We start from the raw sequence: 21,278 nt of genomic DNA on the forward strand, positions 1-21,278 counted from the left end.
ACAAAACTGAAAACTGAAACTCAAAAGACGAAAGGCCGACAAAATTTCCCCCCCCCCTGCACACACCGAATTCATCAGAATTTTTATACGTGTCTTAAAATTCTTGAAAAAGGGTTTAGAACCGCGACGTAAACCTTGATAAAATTCAGAGAATCGGAAATAGAAAATAAACACACGATTGAGGCAATATGTGGAAGAAACATTCCTAGAAAAAGGGCCGCGAACTCGCCCGCTGTCCCGTTATTGGGAGATCAAATTAAGTGCTAATCTAAACGAAACAGTGAAGATTGCCTGTCCACGTCCGTTACAGAGAATGTCCGCTAGACAGAAGCTGAAAACACGTTAAAACCAATAGAGGAGAGTTGGGGAATTTGAAAATGTCCGTTGTAGAGAGATGTCCGTTAAAGAGAGGTGTCCGTTAGGAGAAGTTTCACTGTATATATATGGACATGCCTAAAAAGGCATGGGCACTACACTGAAATGTATATAAAAAAAATGGCCTATGGTGCATGTTTAAGAAGAGTACAGAATGTTTCAAGAAATACATTACATGTGTAAATTGCTATTTTGAAGAGGAAATTGCTCATAATTCTTCGGACTGTTCTGATTCCAAATACTTTATACAGTCTCAGAACATTTCAGACACCTGTTGTGATTAGTGCAATTTGATGATTGTTAGGCCTAACTTGCATTAAAGCACATATCACAGTTATTGTTATAATACATATTGAGGAACCTTTTTTGCACTTTCCATTTTCATCTTGCCTATACTATATTAATATATTGAATTATATTAAAAATTTTCCATTTTCTGATTTCTAAAATTTGGCAAGCTTGTTGTTAGTCTGCAATCATCATGGCACATGGTTGCAGTCTAGCACTTTTTTTTTTTCCCTCTCTCCAAAAGGAATGGACAAAAGATAAATTTGTTTGTGAATTTAGATGCAATACAATCATCAACCATACAATCATTGCATTAGCTTTATGTAGTGGTTTCCTAACAGTCTTTGTGGACTCCTACCCAAATGATGCAAATATCTTGTTTATTATATGATTAAAGAGGCCTATGCACTCTGGATTCGTTATTAATATCGAATTATTGTGGGCATAGAGCGAAACGGAGACAGAATAAATTATGACAAGTTTAATAATAGGAAAAACATCTAATTAGATCAGATCAGATCTGATGTCACAGTTAAAAAGATCTGATATCACAGTTAAAAAGATCAGATCAGATCTGATCAGATACTGTGGGCTCAGAGCAAAATGGAGACAGAATAAATTATGACAAGTTTAATAATAGGAAAAACATCTAATCTAATCAGATCAGATCAGATCTGATATCACAGTTAAAAAGATCGGATCTGATTAGATTAGATGTTTTTCCTATTATTAAACTTGTCATAAGTTATTTTGTCTCTGTTTCGCTCTGTGCCCACAGTAATTCGATATTAATATTGTTTATTATACTCTGGCACAACCACCAGGTCAGTTGAGTGTACAATAAATCGTCAATACAAACATTAATCATATTTAGCAGTCATGGGCTTGAACCCCGGTCCACTCATAGAGTGCATGCTATTGCACTCTCACTCCTGACCACTCGGCTGCATCAGGCCTCCATGTAGATACCATCAGTAAGTGTGAAATAATATGGCTGCCCACAAGATTTTGTTGTGCCACTAGTGATCATCCTCCAATTGTGCTGATGCACAATTTGGAAGATGATCACTTTGCATTAAAATTGTTATGTCTTTAGAAGTATATTACATCTGTAATGCAAAGTATACAAATAAATCGGTACATCCCATAGCCTAGCCTCTATATTCTGGAACCAGCACAAAAACATTTGTAGGATGGTTTTAAACACCTTTTGCATAGCTAAGATGGCACACTGTCTCTTACTGTTAGTATAAGTATTACACTTTTCCCTTGCATCTTTAGCAGCCTTTTTCACTATTATGGGATGAATCTGGCAACTCTGGTTCTTGGTATTTATGATCTGTTTGTGCTTACCTTAACATGACTGCTACCTCATCACACACACATGCATAAAACAGCAGTCTGAGCCTTGTCCTGCAATACATAAATACTGTATGGCACACTGCTTGGGTGCATTTTGAATGTATAAATGCATTCAAAATGCATCTAAGCAGTGTGCCATGACACTTATGAATGGTCATTCTTAAGCGGTCAACCAACGAATGTTGTGAACATAAAAGCACGTGAAATTAAGAACTGTTGGCACACTGATTGAACACATTTCAGTAATGCTTGGCACAGTTTTGTTTATTGCTTGTGTTGATGTCAGTTTATGTACACAAATAAACTTGTTATAAAAATTTGAGATTTGTCCTGATTTTTTTCTCAACTTTATTAATCTTTTTTTTTTTTCAATTTTGTCTTAATGTGATTCTTCACAATTCCTTGTACTAGCACATTACCTGCACATTTTTTGTAATGATTTATTTACAGAAAGCCTAGGAATCTGTTAAAAATCCTTATAGACTGCTACACCATTGCTTTCTTGGATGTAATGGAGTTTAAGGTATTCTCGTTTGGCATGGTGCGTAGGTAAACTGTGTTGTTTGAAGATAATAAAGCACTCATATCTATGTTGGTATAATTTTGTTTATTTCTGATTTGGAAATATGTATTTCCAAATCAGAAAACCAAATACCAAATCAAAAATACCAAATCAATATCATGATTTCCAAATAAGAAATAGGGTCCTTGAAGTTGTCGCAGACATTTTCTCAGATATGCCAGACAAGCTGTACTTGCTACCTGGGAGTCTAAAATGCTGATGGAACTGATATTCGGGTGACACTCAAGTCAAGTGAACCCAATTTTGATGAAGTCCGGACGGTCTGTGACAACCAAATCTTCTGCTTGCACCTTCATGATGGTTGGACTGTTAATAATCCTGGGTATAACCCCCATGTGCAAGCAAACTGTGGGTGACCACCCAGGTGTGAACCAACGTAAAGTAGGGGCCGAGGTGTGGCACCCACACCACATGGAGGAATGCCACCCCTCTATGTTACCAGGCAGTACTAGGTGGTAGATGAATCTCATCAACTGGTGCAATACCACCACTTTGCTTATTGGAGGCTTGAAGTGGTGGAACCCATGTTTAGTCTCTAGAGCTAAGTTCCGGTCATCCCTTCCCCATCTTTTCCATCATGTAGTATGACTTATGTCTTTTGAGGTTATAATGGACATCATGGTGAGATCCAAACCTCCTTACATTTTGAAGGTACAACTCTAAAATGGTGCTCGCAGGCCGACTGCTAGTTATTGCACCAGACTGAACCTATTGGTAACTCTCTAGGAGGCTTCCAGATCAGCTAATGTATAATCTCTGCCAGATAGTGACTGGAGGAAGTCTGAGTAGTGTGATGTAGGGAGGGGTATTGTCAAGGCCACGTTATGACAAGGATCTGAGTATATTCTTACCATGTGTACGCCATATACAAAAATTTCATTACTTCATACGTCATGTCTCCCCCCCTCTCACTTTTTCTTACTATTGAATACACCATGAATTGTCAAAGTAATAGAACAAGTTTATCTGTGAAAAGATCTAAACCTCCCAAACACTTCTTAGTTTATTTCACAAATATAATGGTCTGAATTCTAATCTCAACGATGTCATTTCCACTTGCAGTCTGCCAAATCCCATGTACATTTTCTGACAGAATCTCAGTTATTGATTGAACTACTGCTCATCTGAGTTGCCCAAATTATTTGCTGTATGATTCCTTTCACCTCAAAGGTGGTACTTGTGAATATCTCAGTTCCGATATTCCCTGTCAGAGACTTGGTAAATTTGAATCTCCTCTTTTCGATCTCCTCTTGCTTAAAATCTCTCTACCTCATTCTGTCAAATTCATCTGTTGTCACTGCCGTTCTCCCAACTCCACTAATCAATTGGAGCTCTTTGACTTCCTCTGTTTTGGAGCTTTTTGACTTCCTCTCTTTGCAACTTGACTTTCTCCAGTCCAACTTTCCTAGCAATGAGGTAATTTTCCTTGGTAATTTTAATATTCACACCTCCTGCTCGCTTCCGTTCTCTAGTCACACAGACCTAGCTGGTCGAGATGCTGAGGCTTTTGCAATTACTAATGACCTTGCACAGATTGTTCATTTACCTACCAGAATACCAGACAATTCTAACCATACAGCCAACATGTTTGATCTTTTTTTCACAAACAGCCCTTCTAAGTACACAGTTGAAGTGAGTGGTCCTTTAGGCACCTCAGATCATAACTTGGTGATTGTCTCTTCTCCAATGGAGCCTTTATCTCATGGCTGTTCCCAACCTCGTGTTGTTTGGCATTACTAGAATGCAAAGTGGGATGACCTGCGAGATTTCTTTTCCTTGATCAGAGTACTGTTTTAAAATTTCTGACGGCAGTGTTTTCTCAGATCGTGTCAGTGAAATTATTCTTGTAGGAATGTAATCCTTTATTCCACACTCCACTTTAAAATCTCATCCTTTATCTAAACTTTGGTTTTCCAGTAAATGTGCTAAGGTTGTTCAAGAGTAGAATGTTGCATATCGTAATTGGTTTGTTTTCCATTCTTCAGTTTCATTTTCTGCCTACACCCAAGCTCGCAACAATTGTAAAGATTTATTAATCAGTCCAAACTAGATTTTGAACAGACTAAGAGTAGAAAACTTGCTTCTTGTTCTAATGGTTGACGAGCATTCTGGTCTTTTGCTAAAGCTATTGGCCTTAACTTTTGCCAAAGCTATTGGCCTTAACTTTTGCCAATCTTTGCTCCCACCTCTGTCAAAACCAAATGGTTCTATTGTCACTTCAGCCAAGGATAAAGCTGATCTGCTAGTATCCCATTTTTCTTCCAACTCATGTATTAATGATCTTGGTAAAACACCTCCCACCATTCTCAACACGCTCCATTCAGTGCCTCCTGTGGTCTTCCATTAAAAGGATCTCAGAAAGAATTTGAGTAACCTTGATTCTAAGAAAGCTCCAGGTCCTGATGGTATTTCTCCACTTGTTCTCAAAGCATGTGATCCTGAACTTCTCCTGTTCTTTGCCACCTTTTTTCACTTTCTTATTCTGAAGGTGTTTTTTCTTCTGCTTGGAAATTTGCTCATATCCAGCCAATTCGTAAAAAGGGTGACAAATCCCTCCCATCCAATTATCGTCCCATTGCAATTACTTCTACTTTTTCTAATGTAATGGAGAAATAAATTAACTGCCAACTATTAAACTGCCTAGAAACCTTTCGTCTGATCAACGATCGCCAGTATGGATTCCATCAGTGTCGATCCACTGGTGATATTCTGGCTTATGTTACCCATTTATGGACAAATTCAATGGAAACGTTTGGTGAAACACAAGCAGTTGCTCTTGACATCTCAAATCTTTCGATTGTGTTTGGCATAAAGGTCTTCTAAACAAGCTTCCATCTTATCGTTTTCCAACTGTTTTTTGTAATTGGTTATCCAGTTTTCTCTGTAATCCTCACTGAGGGTAATGGGAGATGGCTCTCTGTCTTCTTTCTTCCCCACTAATGCTGGTTCCCCCCAAGATTCAATTCTTTCCCCTGCTCTTTTCCTCTTGTATATTAATGACCTTTGATTGACCGGAAATCCTATCCATAGGTTTTCAGATGATAGCACATTGCATTCCTCTTATCTGTTTGAGAAACCTTGCCCTGCTCAATCAGCTTCAACTTCTTGAATATTCGCTACCAATTCCTTAAATGCTGATCTCCAGGTAATTCTCCAGTGGATCAAAGACAACTTAGTTGATTTCAGTCCTCCTAAAACTCAGTCCTGTCTTATATCTCGCAAAAAAGATTCTTGTGCTCCTATGCTAATCTTTGGTGACACTCTGATTTCTAGGCAAGATGATATATCAATTTTGGGAATTATCCTGACTTCTAATCTCTCTTGGCACAGGCACTTTACAAATATTGCTTTCTCTGCATCTAAAAAATTTGGTTTTCTCTTTTGCTCTCGGCATTACTTTTCTTCCAAACAGCTGTTCACTCTGTACAAATTGCAAATCTGCCTATTGTTCCCACATCTAGGGTGGTGCCCACAAAACCTCTCTCAGGCTTCTAGATTCCATTCAGAAGAGGGCAATTAGGTTTTTTAATGACTCATCTCTAACAGAGTCTCTACACTCTCTGTCTCATAGATGTACTGTGTCTGCTGCATTCATTTTATACAGATACTTCCATGGGCACTGTTCTTCTGAATTGGCTCCTATAATTCCCGCTGGCTCTTTCAAAACAGCCTGAACACGTGTCGCCACAAGCCAACATCCATTTACTGTCCAACTCAAACTCACAGAACCAACTTTTCATCTTCCTTGTTTATTCATTCAACTGCCATTTTCTGGAACAACCTTCCTTCATACGTATTTCCTGAAAATTACAGTCTACAGAAGTTCAAGTCTAATGTCAATAGATATCTTCTTTTGTCTTCTCAACCTCCAACCCAAGCATGGTACTAAGTACTATATGTTTGAAAATAAATGTAATTATAGCAAAGTAGGTTTGAGTGCTTTATTATCTTCAAAAAGTGTAATGGAGTTATATGTGCTGAGTTTTTGTGTTTCCTCTTAGATCCACAATTCTAAGGCCCAAGAGAAAGTGATCTGCTTATTTATATCCCACTTAATATGTGCTCAGTTAAATGAGCAATATTATTGGAATTTTATCACTGATGTTTTTTTTTTTTTTTTTTTATGTGAACACGAGAGGTATTAGAACCTATAGTACTTAGTACCGTGCTTGGGTTAAATGTAAGTTTTTAATAACATCACGTTGGGACTGGTAACTGAACTTAGATTAATATACAGTATACTGTTTATACTGCTGCATGGTAAAGTTAGAGCAGTTTACAATTAATCATTTCAACAATGATTTCAACTGTGGCATCCTCAAATGCGTGTTCCCACAACATAATTATGAAGTTCCTTTGTCTAGGCTGAACAGTTACCAAGATGTTGAACTATTGCCAATCTGTATACACATACATATTTATTTATTTATTTATTTACTGCTTGATTGTTTGATTGGTTTCAGATATCTAGTCAATTTAGAAGCACCTGTGATCCTGCTTGGGAGACTATATGCTTCATGGAAAAATGGCTTATAAGCACAATGGATCATCAAAGAATAAATTCCAAACTTTAGGTTAGTTGATGTCTTAATTAATGTTTTAACTAACTTATTAAGCTATAATTAAATCCCAAGTTTAATAAACCTTGTTCAGTTAGCACATTGCATCCCCATGAGGGCAGTATGCTAACTATTAAATACCATTAATCATTAATTTGATAGCCAGGGAGTGAGGAGCTCTTATCAGCTAGAATGAACTAATGATAAGATCTGACGAGGGTCCGGAAAAACCTTTGTATTAATTTAGTGTAATTAGATCACAAGCACTTAAAGAACTAATTTGGAATTGTTAATGTGGTATAAATGTTTCATTTCATTATTTAATCTGTGGATACTCACCACATATCATCATTCCCAATTACTATTTAAATATCTCAATCCTAATGTAATTGGATTGAAATATTTAAAATAGCAGAGTTCCTGTCTGCCATGCATATCTCTCTTTCTCTCTCTCTCACACATGCGCACACACGCTCACACACACACACGCTCACACACACACACGCTCACACACACACACGCTCACACACACACACACACACACACACGCTCACACACACGCTCGCTCACACACACACACACCTGATATAAATTAAGAAAAAAAGTAATAGAATGCTGATATACAGTATAAATTTTTTGTTTATACTCCAGGATGGCCACATAATTTTAAAGCATTCAAAAGATAGAGGATACAAGAAAATTACTGTATTTTGTGGCACATATGTCACGTTTTAACATGACATGAGTAACTCAGTTCTAGCATGTTGACTGTTAAACTCCTGTTGTCATGCCATAAAATAAACAATCTGGGAAGGATACACAGCATGGTTTTTTAAAGGGAAAGTTATGTTTAACTAAGCTGGTTAGCTATTTTGACAGGGTCATTAATGAGCTGGATTTAGGAATAATTTCGACATTGTTTATTTGGATTTCTGTAAAGCATTTGACTGAGCCCCACACAAGCAATTACTTTATAAGCTTGGAACAGGTTGGAATCACAAGAAAAATACTTAGATTGATAGCAGGATGGCTTCAGGGCAGGAGGCAGAGAGTTGTGACAAATGATTATTCCTCACATTGGGTTAATGTAAGAAGTGGGTTTCCAAGGATCAGTATTGGGACCACTGTTGTTTTTTGATTTCTTAAATGACATCGATGAAGGGATAGAGGGCGTGATGTCTAAATTTTCAGATGATGTAAAGATTGATAGAGTAGTTAATGATGACTGCCAAACAGAGCTTCTTCAGAGTGACCTATATAGCCTTCAGGATGGTCAGAAAAGTGGCAGGTATGTTTTAATTCAGCAAAATGCAAGGTCTTACACCTGGGGAACAGTAGCCCCAAAATAACTTATACACATGACAGAGTTGAACTAAAGTTAGTATTGGAAAAAAAGGACTTGGGAATTACGATACAGTCAGTCATGAAGTTCTCCAAGCATTGTAGACAGGTTGCAAGGAAGACCCATGGTGTTCTATCGATGATTTATGGGACATTTGCTAGTAGAGATAAGGATGTCATAATCCCATTATATAAGACTATTGTTAGACCACACTTGGACTACTGTGTTCAAGAATGGAGGCCACACCTAAAAAACACATCAAGCTTTTGAAAGGATCCAAAGATGGGTAACTTACCTGATGAGATCGGCAAAAGGGTTTCCATATGAGGAAAGACTTTGAATATGTGTGTTGCACAGCTTGGAAACTAGGCACCTTAGAGGAGACTTGATTGAGGTGTTTAAGGCTATGAGAGGCAAAAGTAAAATGAACGAGGATGATATTTTCACAGTAATAAATGATTTTAGAACTAGAGCCATAATTTCAAGTTACGGGGGGGGGGGAGATATTTAGACTAGATTACAGGAAGTTTTATTTTTGCCAGCGAGTTATTAAGTACTGAAATAAGTTACCTTCATGGGTGGTAGAGGCTGACAGTTTGGTGATATCACTTCTGTGTCACTTCCGACAGAATGCAGCAGTTACACCACTGAATTATATGCCATAAAGCTTGCTCTGGAAAATATTTCCCATCTCTCAATCGAAAGAGCATCATCTACACAGACTCGCAAAGTGCCCTATTAGCAATGCAAAAGATTTCCCCATCTACTCATCCATTACTACAGCCAATCAGATCAGAATTGTATTCGTCTCCCAGATCATCGGCAAAATGTTGTCTTCTGCTGGATCCCAGGCCATACTGGAATACCAGGAAACGAAATTGCAGATGATGCTGCCAAGCATCCATCAGCACATCCCCAATGAATTTCTGGTCCCGTTCAGTGATTACAAAGTACATATACGAAATATATGTAAGGAACGATGGAAACTACAGTGGCAAACGCACATCATAACAAACTCTTTGAAATTAAAACCTATACCACAATTATGGGCCTCCAATTATCGCACAAACAGGCAAGAAGAGGTAGTCCTGGCCAGAGCCCGAATAGCCACACCCATCTGACCCATCTATTCCTGTTATCAGGTAATGACCCTCCACAGTGTTCACATTGCCACAAGCCACTCACAATAAAACACATACTCCTGGAATGCATCTTGTATAACAACTCCCATCTAATTTCATTCACTTCTCTCTCAAACTTACAGGAATTGTCACTTAACCATATCATAGGCGAAAATTCAAACCTTACAGAATTTTTTTCTTTCTGAAACGAATAGGACTATATAACCATTTCTAACTGCTTCCATAGAAGCCGATCATATTAGTACTAACTACTATGATAGGTGCAATATGGCCTAAGTAGCCTTTGCACTAGAAAAATCTAAACACAACAACAACAACAACAGTTTGGTGAAATTCGAAGGTCAGCTGGATAGTTACCTACAGAGGAGGGAAACGTATAGGTTGTCTATTTCCTTTTCTTTTATTATTTATTTATTTTTTTTTTTTACTCTTTTCTTTTTTCTTTTTTTTTTTTTTTTTTTTGACTGGTGCAGCATAAGCATTAGGCTTTTCTTGCACTGTATGGCCATTATTAATACTAACAGACACACTCCTCTCATTTTTGTTTTCACCAAACTGACTCAGTGCACTGGCCATCCATATCAACTGGATGCATTTCCACATGTTTATTTAATACTTAACTAAGAGCATAACTCCTTCCAGCTTCCTCTTCATTTTTTGTTTATTGTACTCATTGTTCTTCCCATATTGAAATTCTTCAAATTTATTTACTATGCTCCTATCATTAGTGTACATGCAAGTATACATGCACATGTTTTATTCTTAATTATCCTAATACAACCCATGTAATAACAATTTATCCTCTTTCATCCCTATACTGACATTTTCTGAGCAGTGCAGACAGGCTGCCAGAGTAGTCATGGGTCTTGTCAATGATATACAGGATTTACGAGCAGGGATAAGGAAGTGATTATCCCCTTTGTATAAAGGCAATGTAAGGCCACACCTTGAGTACTGGTACAGGTCTGAAGCCTCATCTTGCTAGATCTTTACAGAGAAGGGCAACAAGACTGGTGAAGGGAACAAAGGGTCTGCATGAACAGAAATGCTTAAGTTCTGCAAATTGCAGCTTCCTGGAGATCTAGGCACCTGCAAGGCAATCTGAATTGAGGTGTATAAGGCCTTGAATGGATTGAGCAGGCTTAATATTGAGGGGATTTGGATTCTTCTCTTGCTCAAATCACTCAATACTGCTAAATCAATAGATTCAAAACTAGATGTCAAGCCGAAGAATAAATTCTAGTAAGCAGCAACTTGTCAGCACTGATTGCTGGAACAAACTTCCCCATCTTTCCTTGTGAAAAAAAAAAAAGCTTAAATAAAACTCAAAGCAAACCAGACAGACATTTGGAATGAATAGATCAGTGAAATGGGAAGGGTTTTTTTTTTTTTTTTTTTTTTTTTTTTGGTTGATGCTGTTATAAGCTTGCTTCTCACATACAACACAATGCTGCCTCATAATCTAAAAAACTAGCAACCCCCACAAGCTTTCCAATCCTCAATACTTGCTCTCCTGGCTGCTGCATTTTCTATTTGAATCACTACAAGAATCAGGCTTTATGTTGGAGTCTGGCTTTAGTTAATCTTTGCTGTATGTATTCCTCCAAGCTTGCAGTTTTCCAGTCCATGGAATAGTGCCTCGATAACGTCAGCGAAAATTCTTGCACCCCTTCTATTTAAGTGTATCCCATTCCTGTAGAAATAGTCTCTCCTGTCAACAAGCCCAAACTGAGAAAAATTTAATCCCACTAGCTCTGCACAGTCTCTCCAGGACTGACTTGATTGACAAGGCTCTTATCTTATGCTCTCTCTTGTCGTGTCTGGGCAGAATTGTAGAAACTTTCAAATTTAACCCAACTTCTGACTTTTCCTCAAAATTGCCCTGTACTTGTTAAGCAGGTCCTTTTCAATCCAACAATATCACCATTTGTGCCCTTAAAAGGTGATATCTGCTCTGCAGTGTCATCAGCCTTTGACCTTGACAGACATACCCCGGTCCTATTCCACCTTTGGAATAGCACCAGGAAATCTATCCTTTTCACACAATATATATCAATTTCCCCTGACAATAATGTCATCGACAATGGCTACCTCCTGTGGGACCAGTGCATTCAGTCTTTGGGATCTCCACTGTGTTGTTGAATGCATGAGTGTAATCTCTGTCATCAGTTTGGGCAGCTGAGAACTTGATGGGCTTCCTATTTTAATAACTTCAAGGGAATCAACCCTGTTCTTTAAACTCACATAAATATCCATCAGTCTACTGAGTTCATGCTTAATTTCCTCGCACTCTTTGCACTGAACACACACATAAAGACATCCTCTTTAGCTATATCATGTTCCATTCCAGATAGGTCAACAAGGAGCACAACTTGTAAGGCTATGATTTATAGGAGAACTGCTCCCTTCAGTTCTTCCCCAAGCCATACAAGAGTCCTACTAATTTGAGCTTGCTACTTTGCTGCTCTAGTCCAAGGTATTATTTCCTTATAAATTCAATTTAATTTCAGAATACTGAACAAAGAACATAACTGCAATAATATATATTATGCTACAAATTTACATTATTGTGTAAATTTGCTCTGGGTTCAAGCTATTTAATTATTAGACTGTGTATACTGTGTATATATTACACTACCAAGTTTATGTTAGTATATTATGCTACAAAGTTTACATTAATATAGTACACTATCAAGTTTATGTTATTATATTATGCCATATGATTACATTTGTAATGTTATAAATTAGTTATTAGCCTTACTAAAAACACTTAATAGTGATTACACCCCTATGAAACTACAAAAGATAATCCGAAATAGGGAAAAAAATGCTCCCAAATGGTATTAGTGATTCAGGTTTCGTGATGGAGCCTTGATTAACACATTTACTGCTTCCTCGTGCAAATATACGGCTTTGGATTTTTAATCCACTTTGGAGGGAAACCACTCAACTTTTAGAACTTTTTCTTCCAATATGATGGAAGGAAAACTGGATATTTTTGTCAAGCAATCTTCATCAGAGGCTGATTAATTCAGTCATAGTGGGATGAAATCCCAAAAATGTCTGGCTCTTTTCAATCCAGATTGACTTGATCCTGTGATTTTTCAGTCCTGGGTCAAAAAGGTTGTCAGAAAAGTCAGCTGCAAAAATGTTGACAGGTGGAATAATTCATTGATGTTTTGTGAGAGAAAGATATCCAGCTAAGTGTGCTATCACTATTCTGGATTAATGAAAGTACTCTGCAAGTATCTGTAGAAAAGGATTTTTATGTCAGTGAACCCACAAAATAGGCAGAAAACCTCAACTGTAACCAGGACACTGTTGCTAAGGTGGTAGGCCAATGTGGCAAACAGTAGAAATAAAAACAACAGTTACTATCAAACGTTTTCTGAGCTCATTCTGAATTTGCTTCATTAGCAAAGACAGGAGAAACAAGTTTTACATATAATTAAATATAATGTTAATATACACTTACGAGCCATAACATTATGATCACCACTGTCTCCACGAGTGGATACATCCTAGGAGTGATGTCACTGATTGGCATAGCATATATAGTGGCACCAAGTGTAATGCTTGCCAGTTTGTCAGTTACCAGTCCATGCAAAGGGGAATGGTTGGTGTCACTAGGACGGCGGCAGCCAGCATATCATAGAAGCCACAGGCATTTTTGACTCTGATGGCTACCGTAGTGAAGGTGTGATGAAATGGTCTGAAGAGGGATGCACAACCACCCAATGTGCCAGGATGGGGAATACCACCACTGGTTAACAGTTGAGCTTAATGGCAGTTGGTGCATGTTGTCCAAGACAACAGACAGCTCACAATCCCTCAATTATCAGCAGACTACAACCGAGGCATACAGAGAAATGTGTTTCCAAGTGGATGCTCCTGTGGTTAGGCCTAAGGAGTAGGTGACCTATTTGTGTGCCTTTGTTGCCTTATCATCATCTACACTTCTGCCTGCAGTGGACATGGGAGCATTATTCCTGGACATTGAATGACTGGAAAAGATTTTCCTGGTCTGATGAACCAAAGTTCCTTCTCCATTATGCTAATGGACAGGTGCATATTTGATCATGAGCAGCTGCAACTAAACTACTCAGTTGAATGAAAACCAGCCAGCAGTGGGGGTATGGTTTGGGTAATGTTTTCATGAACATCATTGGGTCCCCTCAATCCCATTGAATACACCCTCGCTGCCAAATCCTTCCTCAACATTGTTTTTGTACCAAGTTTTGCCCTGTGTGGTGACCATGTATTCAGATGGCACCAGACTCTTTCAACAAGACAACATCCCTTGTCACAAGGCCAGAATTGTGCCGGAATGGTTTGAGAATTATGTTCAGGCATTTTGTGTACTGCTCTAGCAACCAAATTCCTTTGACATCAGTCCTATTAAATATTTGTGGAATGCAGTGGAACTCTGCATTTGCCAGTGCCTCACTCTGTTGCGAAACTCTAGGACATCATTCTGTCAAGCTGATCCAGTATACCTGAGGACAACATTGCTGCCTCTTGGAGTCAATGCCACACCAAGTGCAAGCTTTTATCATGGCAAAAGGTGGTCCAGTGCACGCTTAGGTAGGTGGTCGTACTGTTTTGGCTCATGAGTGTATACTCTTAAACTTGTTGAGAACAAATGTGAAAAGATGTGCTATGAAATACTGTACTGTGATCATTGGGACAAAACCAGAATCAAACTACCTTCTTAACACTGTGCAAAACTAAAATAAAATAACCATAGCAATCACAGGCTTTTTCAGGGGAGTGAAGGGGAGATTAAAGTGCTACTGGTGATTCGTGCTGGGTAATATTGTCTTGTGCAAGTGATGGAACCTGATGAGGATATGCTGGTGGGGAACAGTAAACTGATGCTTGTGTGAAGTGGATTGCAATTCTCTTTGATCTTTGAAAGAAAATGACAGTGCATTGTAGTGGATAGGTATTTCAGGAAATTCTGATAGATTAAGAACCTGCAAGCTTTCATTGGCTGGGGACAGCTGTCCCTGAGCTTCAGAAATAAGGCTGAAGTGGAGGGTGGGTTGGGAAGAAGCAGAAGGGGGGGAACACGAGGAGGAGGATTCAAAAGAGAAGAATTATTCATCCAGTGTTTGATTACCTGTGAAATGCCTTTTAAATCTCATATATATATATATATATATATATATATATATACAGGCAACCCCTGTATAACACAGTACTTCTACAACATAGTTTCACTCTAACATGGTTAGAGATTGTGGCAATCTCGTATAACATGGTATTTTTGAGCTTTTATAGGGGGAAAACTCTGCTATTATGTTGGATGTAATTTTTCAACATTTCCATTCTTTTTTGTGACTCTGCTTTTGGCTCGCTAATCGTTATGCAAAAAAAAATATATATATATATTGGGAAATCTCTGTGTTAGGGATTCCTGTGCTATTGAACTTGTGGAAAAATCTAGATTTCAAAGTTTCATTACTATTGTGTAACATGCCAGGCTATCAAAAAGATTTTAAGTCATCCAAACGTTGGTAATATTCCTACCACCTAGTACAACTTCTTTAATTAGATCCAGGAATTATATCTACTTTTGAAACTCATTACATCCGAAAATCATTACAGTGGATTTTGGAAAAAATTGATTCCAAATTGAATTGATTATGGAAAATTGAAGTGATGGAGGCATGGAAACATTTTTCGATTGTGGACTGTATCGGAATCATAGCTTTTATCGCTCAAAGAAGTAAAACTGTCAACATTAAATGTGTGTTGGAAAAATGTATGGCCAGAGTCAGTTCATTCAAGAAATATGGTCGAACTGACAGAAAACAGAATCCGTGCGATAGTAGAACTTGCTAAATCGGTAGGACGGAAAGATTTTGATGATATGACTACTGAAGTCCTCGTGGATAGCACTGTTGGTAGAATCGCTGTCATCCCCACACCAGGTGGAAAAGACCTAAGTTCGAATCGCATCGATGACGGGAGGATTTTTTATGGGCCTTTTTCACAACATGGCTGAGTTAGTCGGTCTCATGTGAGGGTAGCATGGTTTTTTTCTCCTGGAAATTCAAGTTTTTCATCCAGAAAAATAGAAAATCGATCTCAGAACACATAGGGAACACATATGTTTATCTAAAAATAATATATACATATATATATATATGTATGATTACTGAAGTTCAAGAATTGTTGGTAGAAAAAGAGTCTTGCGAAGCAGATTTGCTGGAAACGGAATCCGAGGCAAATAAAATCAATTCCGAGGATGATAGTGCAGATAAATTCCGAATTTCCAAATTTTACGCTAAAAAGTATACAGAAACGCATAAAATTAGCCGAGCAGTTAGAATCTTATTTTTTGCATGCAGATTCTTAGACTGAAAGGAGCCCAAAATTCAAAAGGGAGCTTCAAAAATGCCTAGTTCCATACGATGAAATTACTAAGATCTATCAAGCAAAAGCAAATAAACCCAGATTAATGATTTTTTAAAGAGAGCAGAAGATACATGAAATCTAGAATGGTGTATTTTTGTCAGTTTTATTAATATTTTGTTAACGAAATGGTGTAGTTTTGTTAGCTCTTGGAACGTAACCCCCCCCCCCTTTTTGTACTGGTTATTAGTCCTGTATAACACAGTTTCACACTACATGAGATTTTATAGGAACCTAACTACCGTGTTATATGAGGGTTACCTGTAAATAACTATATTAGAATGATATGAGTAAAATAAAGCTGAATTTATGGAATCCAATGTTCTTGATGAATTCCGCAGTCTTATCTTCTGTCTTCAGCACAGCCATTAGCAAACCATAACTGGCTAGTAGTCACCAATAGATTCCTGCCTAAGCCAATGCTGCCCTCACTCCAAGAGATTGTTGATGACTTCCAAGAAGTGGTAGACAACAAAAAATACAGAGAAGGAATCCTCACCAAACTAAAAATTTAGAACACAGTTTCCCAGCCAACTGTGCTTTTATCTGTCCAATACTGACATCCATGACCACCACAGATATGTCCTTGTGATGCCACTGCCTTCACCTGTGACTGTGGCCAATCATGCTTGGGACACCACCAGGACTCAGAGCATTATCCACTCTGCACCTCGCTTCCAGATCCAGACTACTACATCATACTGCTCCAGCTGTGAACTGTTATACTAAGAGTATACATCACAGTTACTTTATAAGAACTTAATAGTAATGTCTCTAATACTACAATAATATCTCAATGCCAATTTGTATGTTTATTTATTAATTTACTTTAATTATTTAATTATATATGTATTTGTAAACCCCTGGCACCACCATGCCATGATGGGATTAATTGTATACATCTTATATTGCAATTAAAATATTCTATTTTTTTTCTATAAACTTTATGGTCTGTTAAATGATGTAAAATATTTAAATGATATTAGAAATGTTTTTACCGAGTGTCTGGATTTTCTGCCCCACATTTATTGCTCACTTTTCCATGCTTCATTTATATTTGTCATTTTAGAATACTATCATCCTTGATAATTTTTGCTTTGTGATGATAATCATTGATGAGGGGACAGAATCTTAGTAACCTCTAGTTGTCCAAATATAGATTGAAACTGAATTTGACTTTCTAATGAAAAGGATTTGAATTTCTAGAGAATGAAAAAGATGGCCCAGATATATGGCAAGGAGATTCTCCATTAGTTGTAAAGTTTGTTGTTGAAGTCACAGAATTGTTTAGTGAGCATTTTCCTAATTTCTGGAAACTGGGCCAGGCTTATCTTGCTGGACAACTGCATGTCAGAGAGGTACATATGTTTGTTATTATATATGTAATTTTTAAATAAGTAATTTTTTTTATACTGATATTAGTGCTCCTTCCTAAACATTCTATTCAAATAGAAATTTGATTTTATATTTCATTAAAACTAGTTTGTACACTCTTCTTTACACAGTAGAATCCCAAAAATAAGGCATTAAAAAATCTTGCACTTTTGAATATTTTTCCAAGAGTAGTTTGAGTACAAAGGCATAATGGCAATGGGCTAATCAGACTTGAAAAAATGCACTGCAGGTGCTGGATTTATGCATTATTTTCCATTAATTTCCAAACACCAATTTCTTTCTGTTTTATATATTGCATATTCTGGCGTACCTTTGATGCACTAAAAAATTATCTAAACTTTAAAGGTTAACTTATATGCTTTGTATAAAATCTTAAGCTTGAATTAAAGGTACTTCCTTAGGGTTAGAAAAACATGAATTAATATTTTTACAATTTATTAATACTAATATTTTTGAAATTTATTATGTATAGACTTTTACATAAATATGCACTGTTGCTCACCTTTTAAAACCCAAGAATTCCATAATCCTCTTCATTTAATGAAAATAGTGTGTGGAATTTGTCCAGCAGTTACTTTTTCGGTGACTTTTTGAAATTGTCAGTTTCTATTACCTAACTTGCTTCTATATAGAGGCATTGTTTACAGAGAAACCAGCTAGCAGTACAGTACTGAAAAGACAACAAGGTATGGCTTGGAAGCATAACTAAAACCTGCCATGTAACCTGTTCCTCCATATTTGGTTTTGCGACCTGCTACATAAATGCCTACTGTAGGAATATTTTTCTGCCCTCTTTACAGTTTACTGTGCAGTGTAATAAAATGTCACAAGCAAGATAAACATTTAAAAGAAAGAGTAGAAATAATTGAATTAAAAGGTAGACAGCAGTTCTTAATGAAGATTTTACTATAATGCAAGGCATGGATGCTACAAGATTTCTAAATATGTCTTGTGGTATCTGGTACCAACATGTAACCAGCAGAGCCTTTAACTCCTGTAAGGTCCGTGGTTGAGACGCCGTAGATCGGAGTTACTGTTCCAACACAAACCACAGATGCTTGATGGGATCGATGCCCAGAGAAATTGGAGGCCAGGGCAATACCTGGAAGTCTTCCTCATGTTCCATGAACCAGTCTCGAACAATCCGGACACTGTGGCACGACGCATTATCCTTCTGAAAGACAGCACTGCCAGAGGGGAAGACGGTTGTCATGAAAGGGTGTACATGGTCAGCAATGATGTTTAGGTATGGTAGAAGTCAGAGCGCCTGACGCATGGATGACTGGACCCAGGGTATCCCAGCAGAACATTGCCCAAAGCATGACACTGCCTCCACCGGCTTTCGTCCCATGGTGCATCCAGGCGGCATGCTTTCCCATGTAAACGACGCACATGTACCCGGCCATCCACATGGTGCAACAGGAAACGTGATTCATCGGACTAGACGATCTTCTTCCAATAACTCAAGGTCCAGTTTTGATGCTTGGGTGCCAATTGTACCCACTGTCGCCGGTGAACCGTGGTTAGCATTGGCACTCAGAGTGGCCTGCGGCTACGCAGCCTCATTTTCAGCAGGGTTCGATGTACTGTGTGTGTTGTGACACTTTAATCTCCAGTCAACAGCATTCCAATTACTGGCATTGCACCACAGTCACCCTTCCGTTGCCACTTATCATCTGGGAGAGCCTTCGCTCATTTTGAGCATTGATGAGCCGAGATTGTCCAACACCTCGCTGGCAATTCATGGGTTTTCCTTCCTTAGATCACTTTTGGTAGGTACTAACCACGGCTGACTATGAGCACCCCATCAGCCATGCTGTTTTGGATATGCTCTGACCCAGTCATCTGGCCATTACAATTTGGCCTTTGTCAAACTTGCTTAAGTCCGCTGCCTTTCCCATCTGAAGAACAAGAGTAACACTGATTAACAGAGCTCAGTATCAGGTGTTTTTTATACCGTGTCCCGACCCACGCACACGCCGTAGTTCACCTGCAGTTTTTTCGTTTTGCATGATGACTCGCTGGTCATAATGTTTTGGCTCATCGGTGTATGACATATATATGACTAACCACAAATTTTTGAGGCAAAAACTAGAGATTGACTTATACACTAGAATATACAGTATTTCATTATTATTTCAATATATATTTCATTGTTAACTATGTACAGGAACTCCAACTTACGTAATACTCAACTTACGGAAATTCGACTTTATGTAAGTTTTTGCTGGCCGATGCAAACTTAAAAAAAATCATGGAAAAGTGTTTTGCATCCTGTAGGAATAAATGGAGGTATAATGTAAATATCGTAATTGTGAACCCAATAACACTTTTTTTTTTTTTTTTTTTTTAATTCGTTCAAAGCCCTTGGAAGATGAAAATTTCACTATATTACTAAGTTATGTATCTCTCTAAAAGATCATATTTATAATGGAAATTTCACTACCCTTTCATTGTTATCATATGTTCCCTTATAAGAATCAATTTTGAATGCCTTTGTGATATTTTTCTAAAACACATTTCTGGAGGTCACGACCAAAAAAAAATAAAAACAATTTGCACTTTCTGGTTTATTGGGCTTTTCTGTTAGTGCATCTAATTATAAACGGGTAGTAAATTCGATCTTATTGCATTTGCGATAATACCATTTTTTACGCTATTATGGTGAAATGTGTTCCCCTTCACTGAAATCTTCAATCATATAAAAAACAAATTTTCAGAAACTTCTCTTCATTCCTATTTACGTATTACAATGATGAAGGGAAAGTTAACAACGAAAAGTGCAAGTGTGGTGTTAGTGCCAGGAAACAAAACAAAATTGATTTAGAAATGAAGATGAAAATGATTAAGAAGTATGAATCAGGACGAAGTTTGTCATCTGTTGCATGGAATTAGGTCTCGCTGCTTGAACAGTAAATATTATTTTAAAGGACAGTGCATGTATAAAAGAGCATGTCAAAGGATCAACACACTTAAGATCAACAGTGATCACAGAACAGTGTTCATGTGCTATATTGAAGATGAATCAGCTGTTAATAATATGAATGGAAAATCAGATTCAGAAGTGAGTGTCCTTGAGTCTAATGACCATTCAAGCAAAAGCAACAAGTATTTATAAAGATATTAAGGATAAGTATGGTGAACTCCAACCCAATTTCGTGGCAAGCAACAGGTGGTTTAATAGGTTCAAGCATCGCACTGGTTTCCACAACATTAAAGTATGTGGTGGAGTCGCCAGTGCCGATTCTGTGGCTGCAGAGAAATTTTGTGATGTGTTGGAAAAAATTATTGATGAAAGTGGTTATTCAGTGCTGCAAATTTTTAACGTGGACTAGACTGCTCTGTATTGGAAAAAAATGCCAGATCGAACGTACATTGCTAAAGAGGAAAATACACTGCCAGGGTTCAAGTCGTCAAAAGATAGGGCTATGCTCTTGCTTGGGGCTAATGCAGCAGGAGATTACAGATTAAAACCACTGCTTGTGATGCCCTTAAATGCATGAGGATTTCCAGAATTACTATTCTGGACATCCTTGTGAATTTAAGGGCATCAATAAAGCCACCCTACCTGTGCATTTCCAATCTAACCACAGAGCATGGATAACAATATTTCTCTTTGAGGATTGGTTTAAATGCTGTTTCATTCCCGAAGTTGAAAAATATTGTAAAGACAACGGCGTTCCTTTCAAGATTTTGCTTCTATTAGATAATGCTCCTGGACATCCTGCACATCTGGATGATTTCAATTCGAATATGACAGTCATATTTTTACCAAACATGACTTCACTCATCCAACCTATGGATCATGTTGT

At 37.7% G+C, this 21,278-nt stretch overlaps 1 protein-coding gene across 1 annotated transcript in view; it reads left to right on the forward strand.

Annotated features, from left to right (window-relative positions):
* The window catches only part of Sec5 (exocyst complex component secretory 5), a 444,876-nt gene that overhangs the window by 193,489 nt on the left and 230,109 nt on the right, over window positions 1-21,278 (forward strand). Inside the window, exons 12-13 of the mRNA XM_090380740.1 lie at window positions 7,072-7,136; window positions 17,263-17,429. Of these exons, the coding sequence (XP_090236866.1) occupies window positions 7,072-7,136; window positions 17,263-17,429 (232 nt within the window). The remainder of the gene's footprint in view (window positions 1-7,071; window positions 7,137-17,262; window positions 17,430-21,278) is intronic.

Source organism: Mastigoproctus giganteus, chromosome 9 (genome assembly GCF_048544385.1).
Source record: "Mastigoproctus giganteus isolate SK-2022 chromosome 9, ASM4854438v1, whole genome shotgun sequence".
NCBI classification, from domain to species: domain Eukaryota; kingdom Metazoa; phylum Arthropoda; class Arachnida; order Uropygi; family Thelyphonidae; genus Mastigoproctus; species Mastigoproctus giganteus.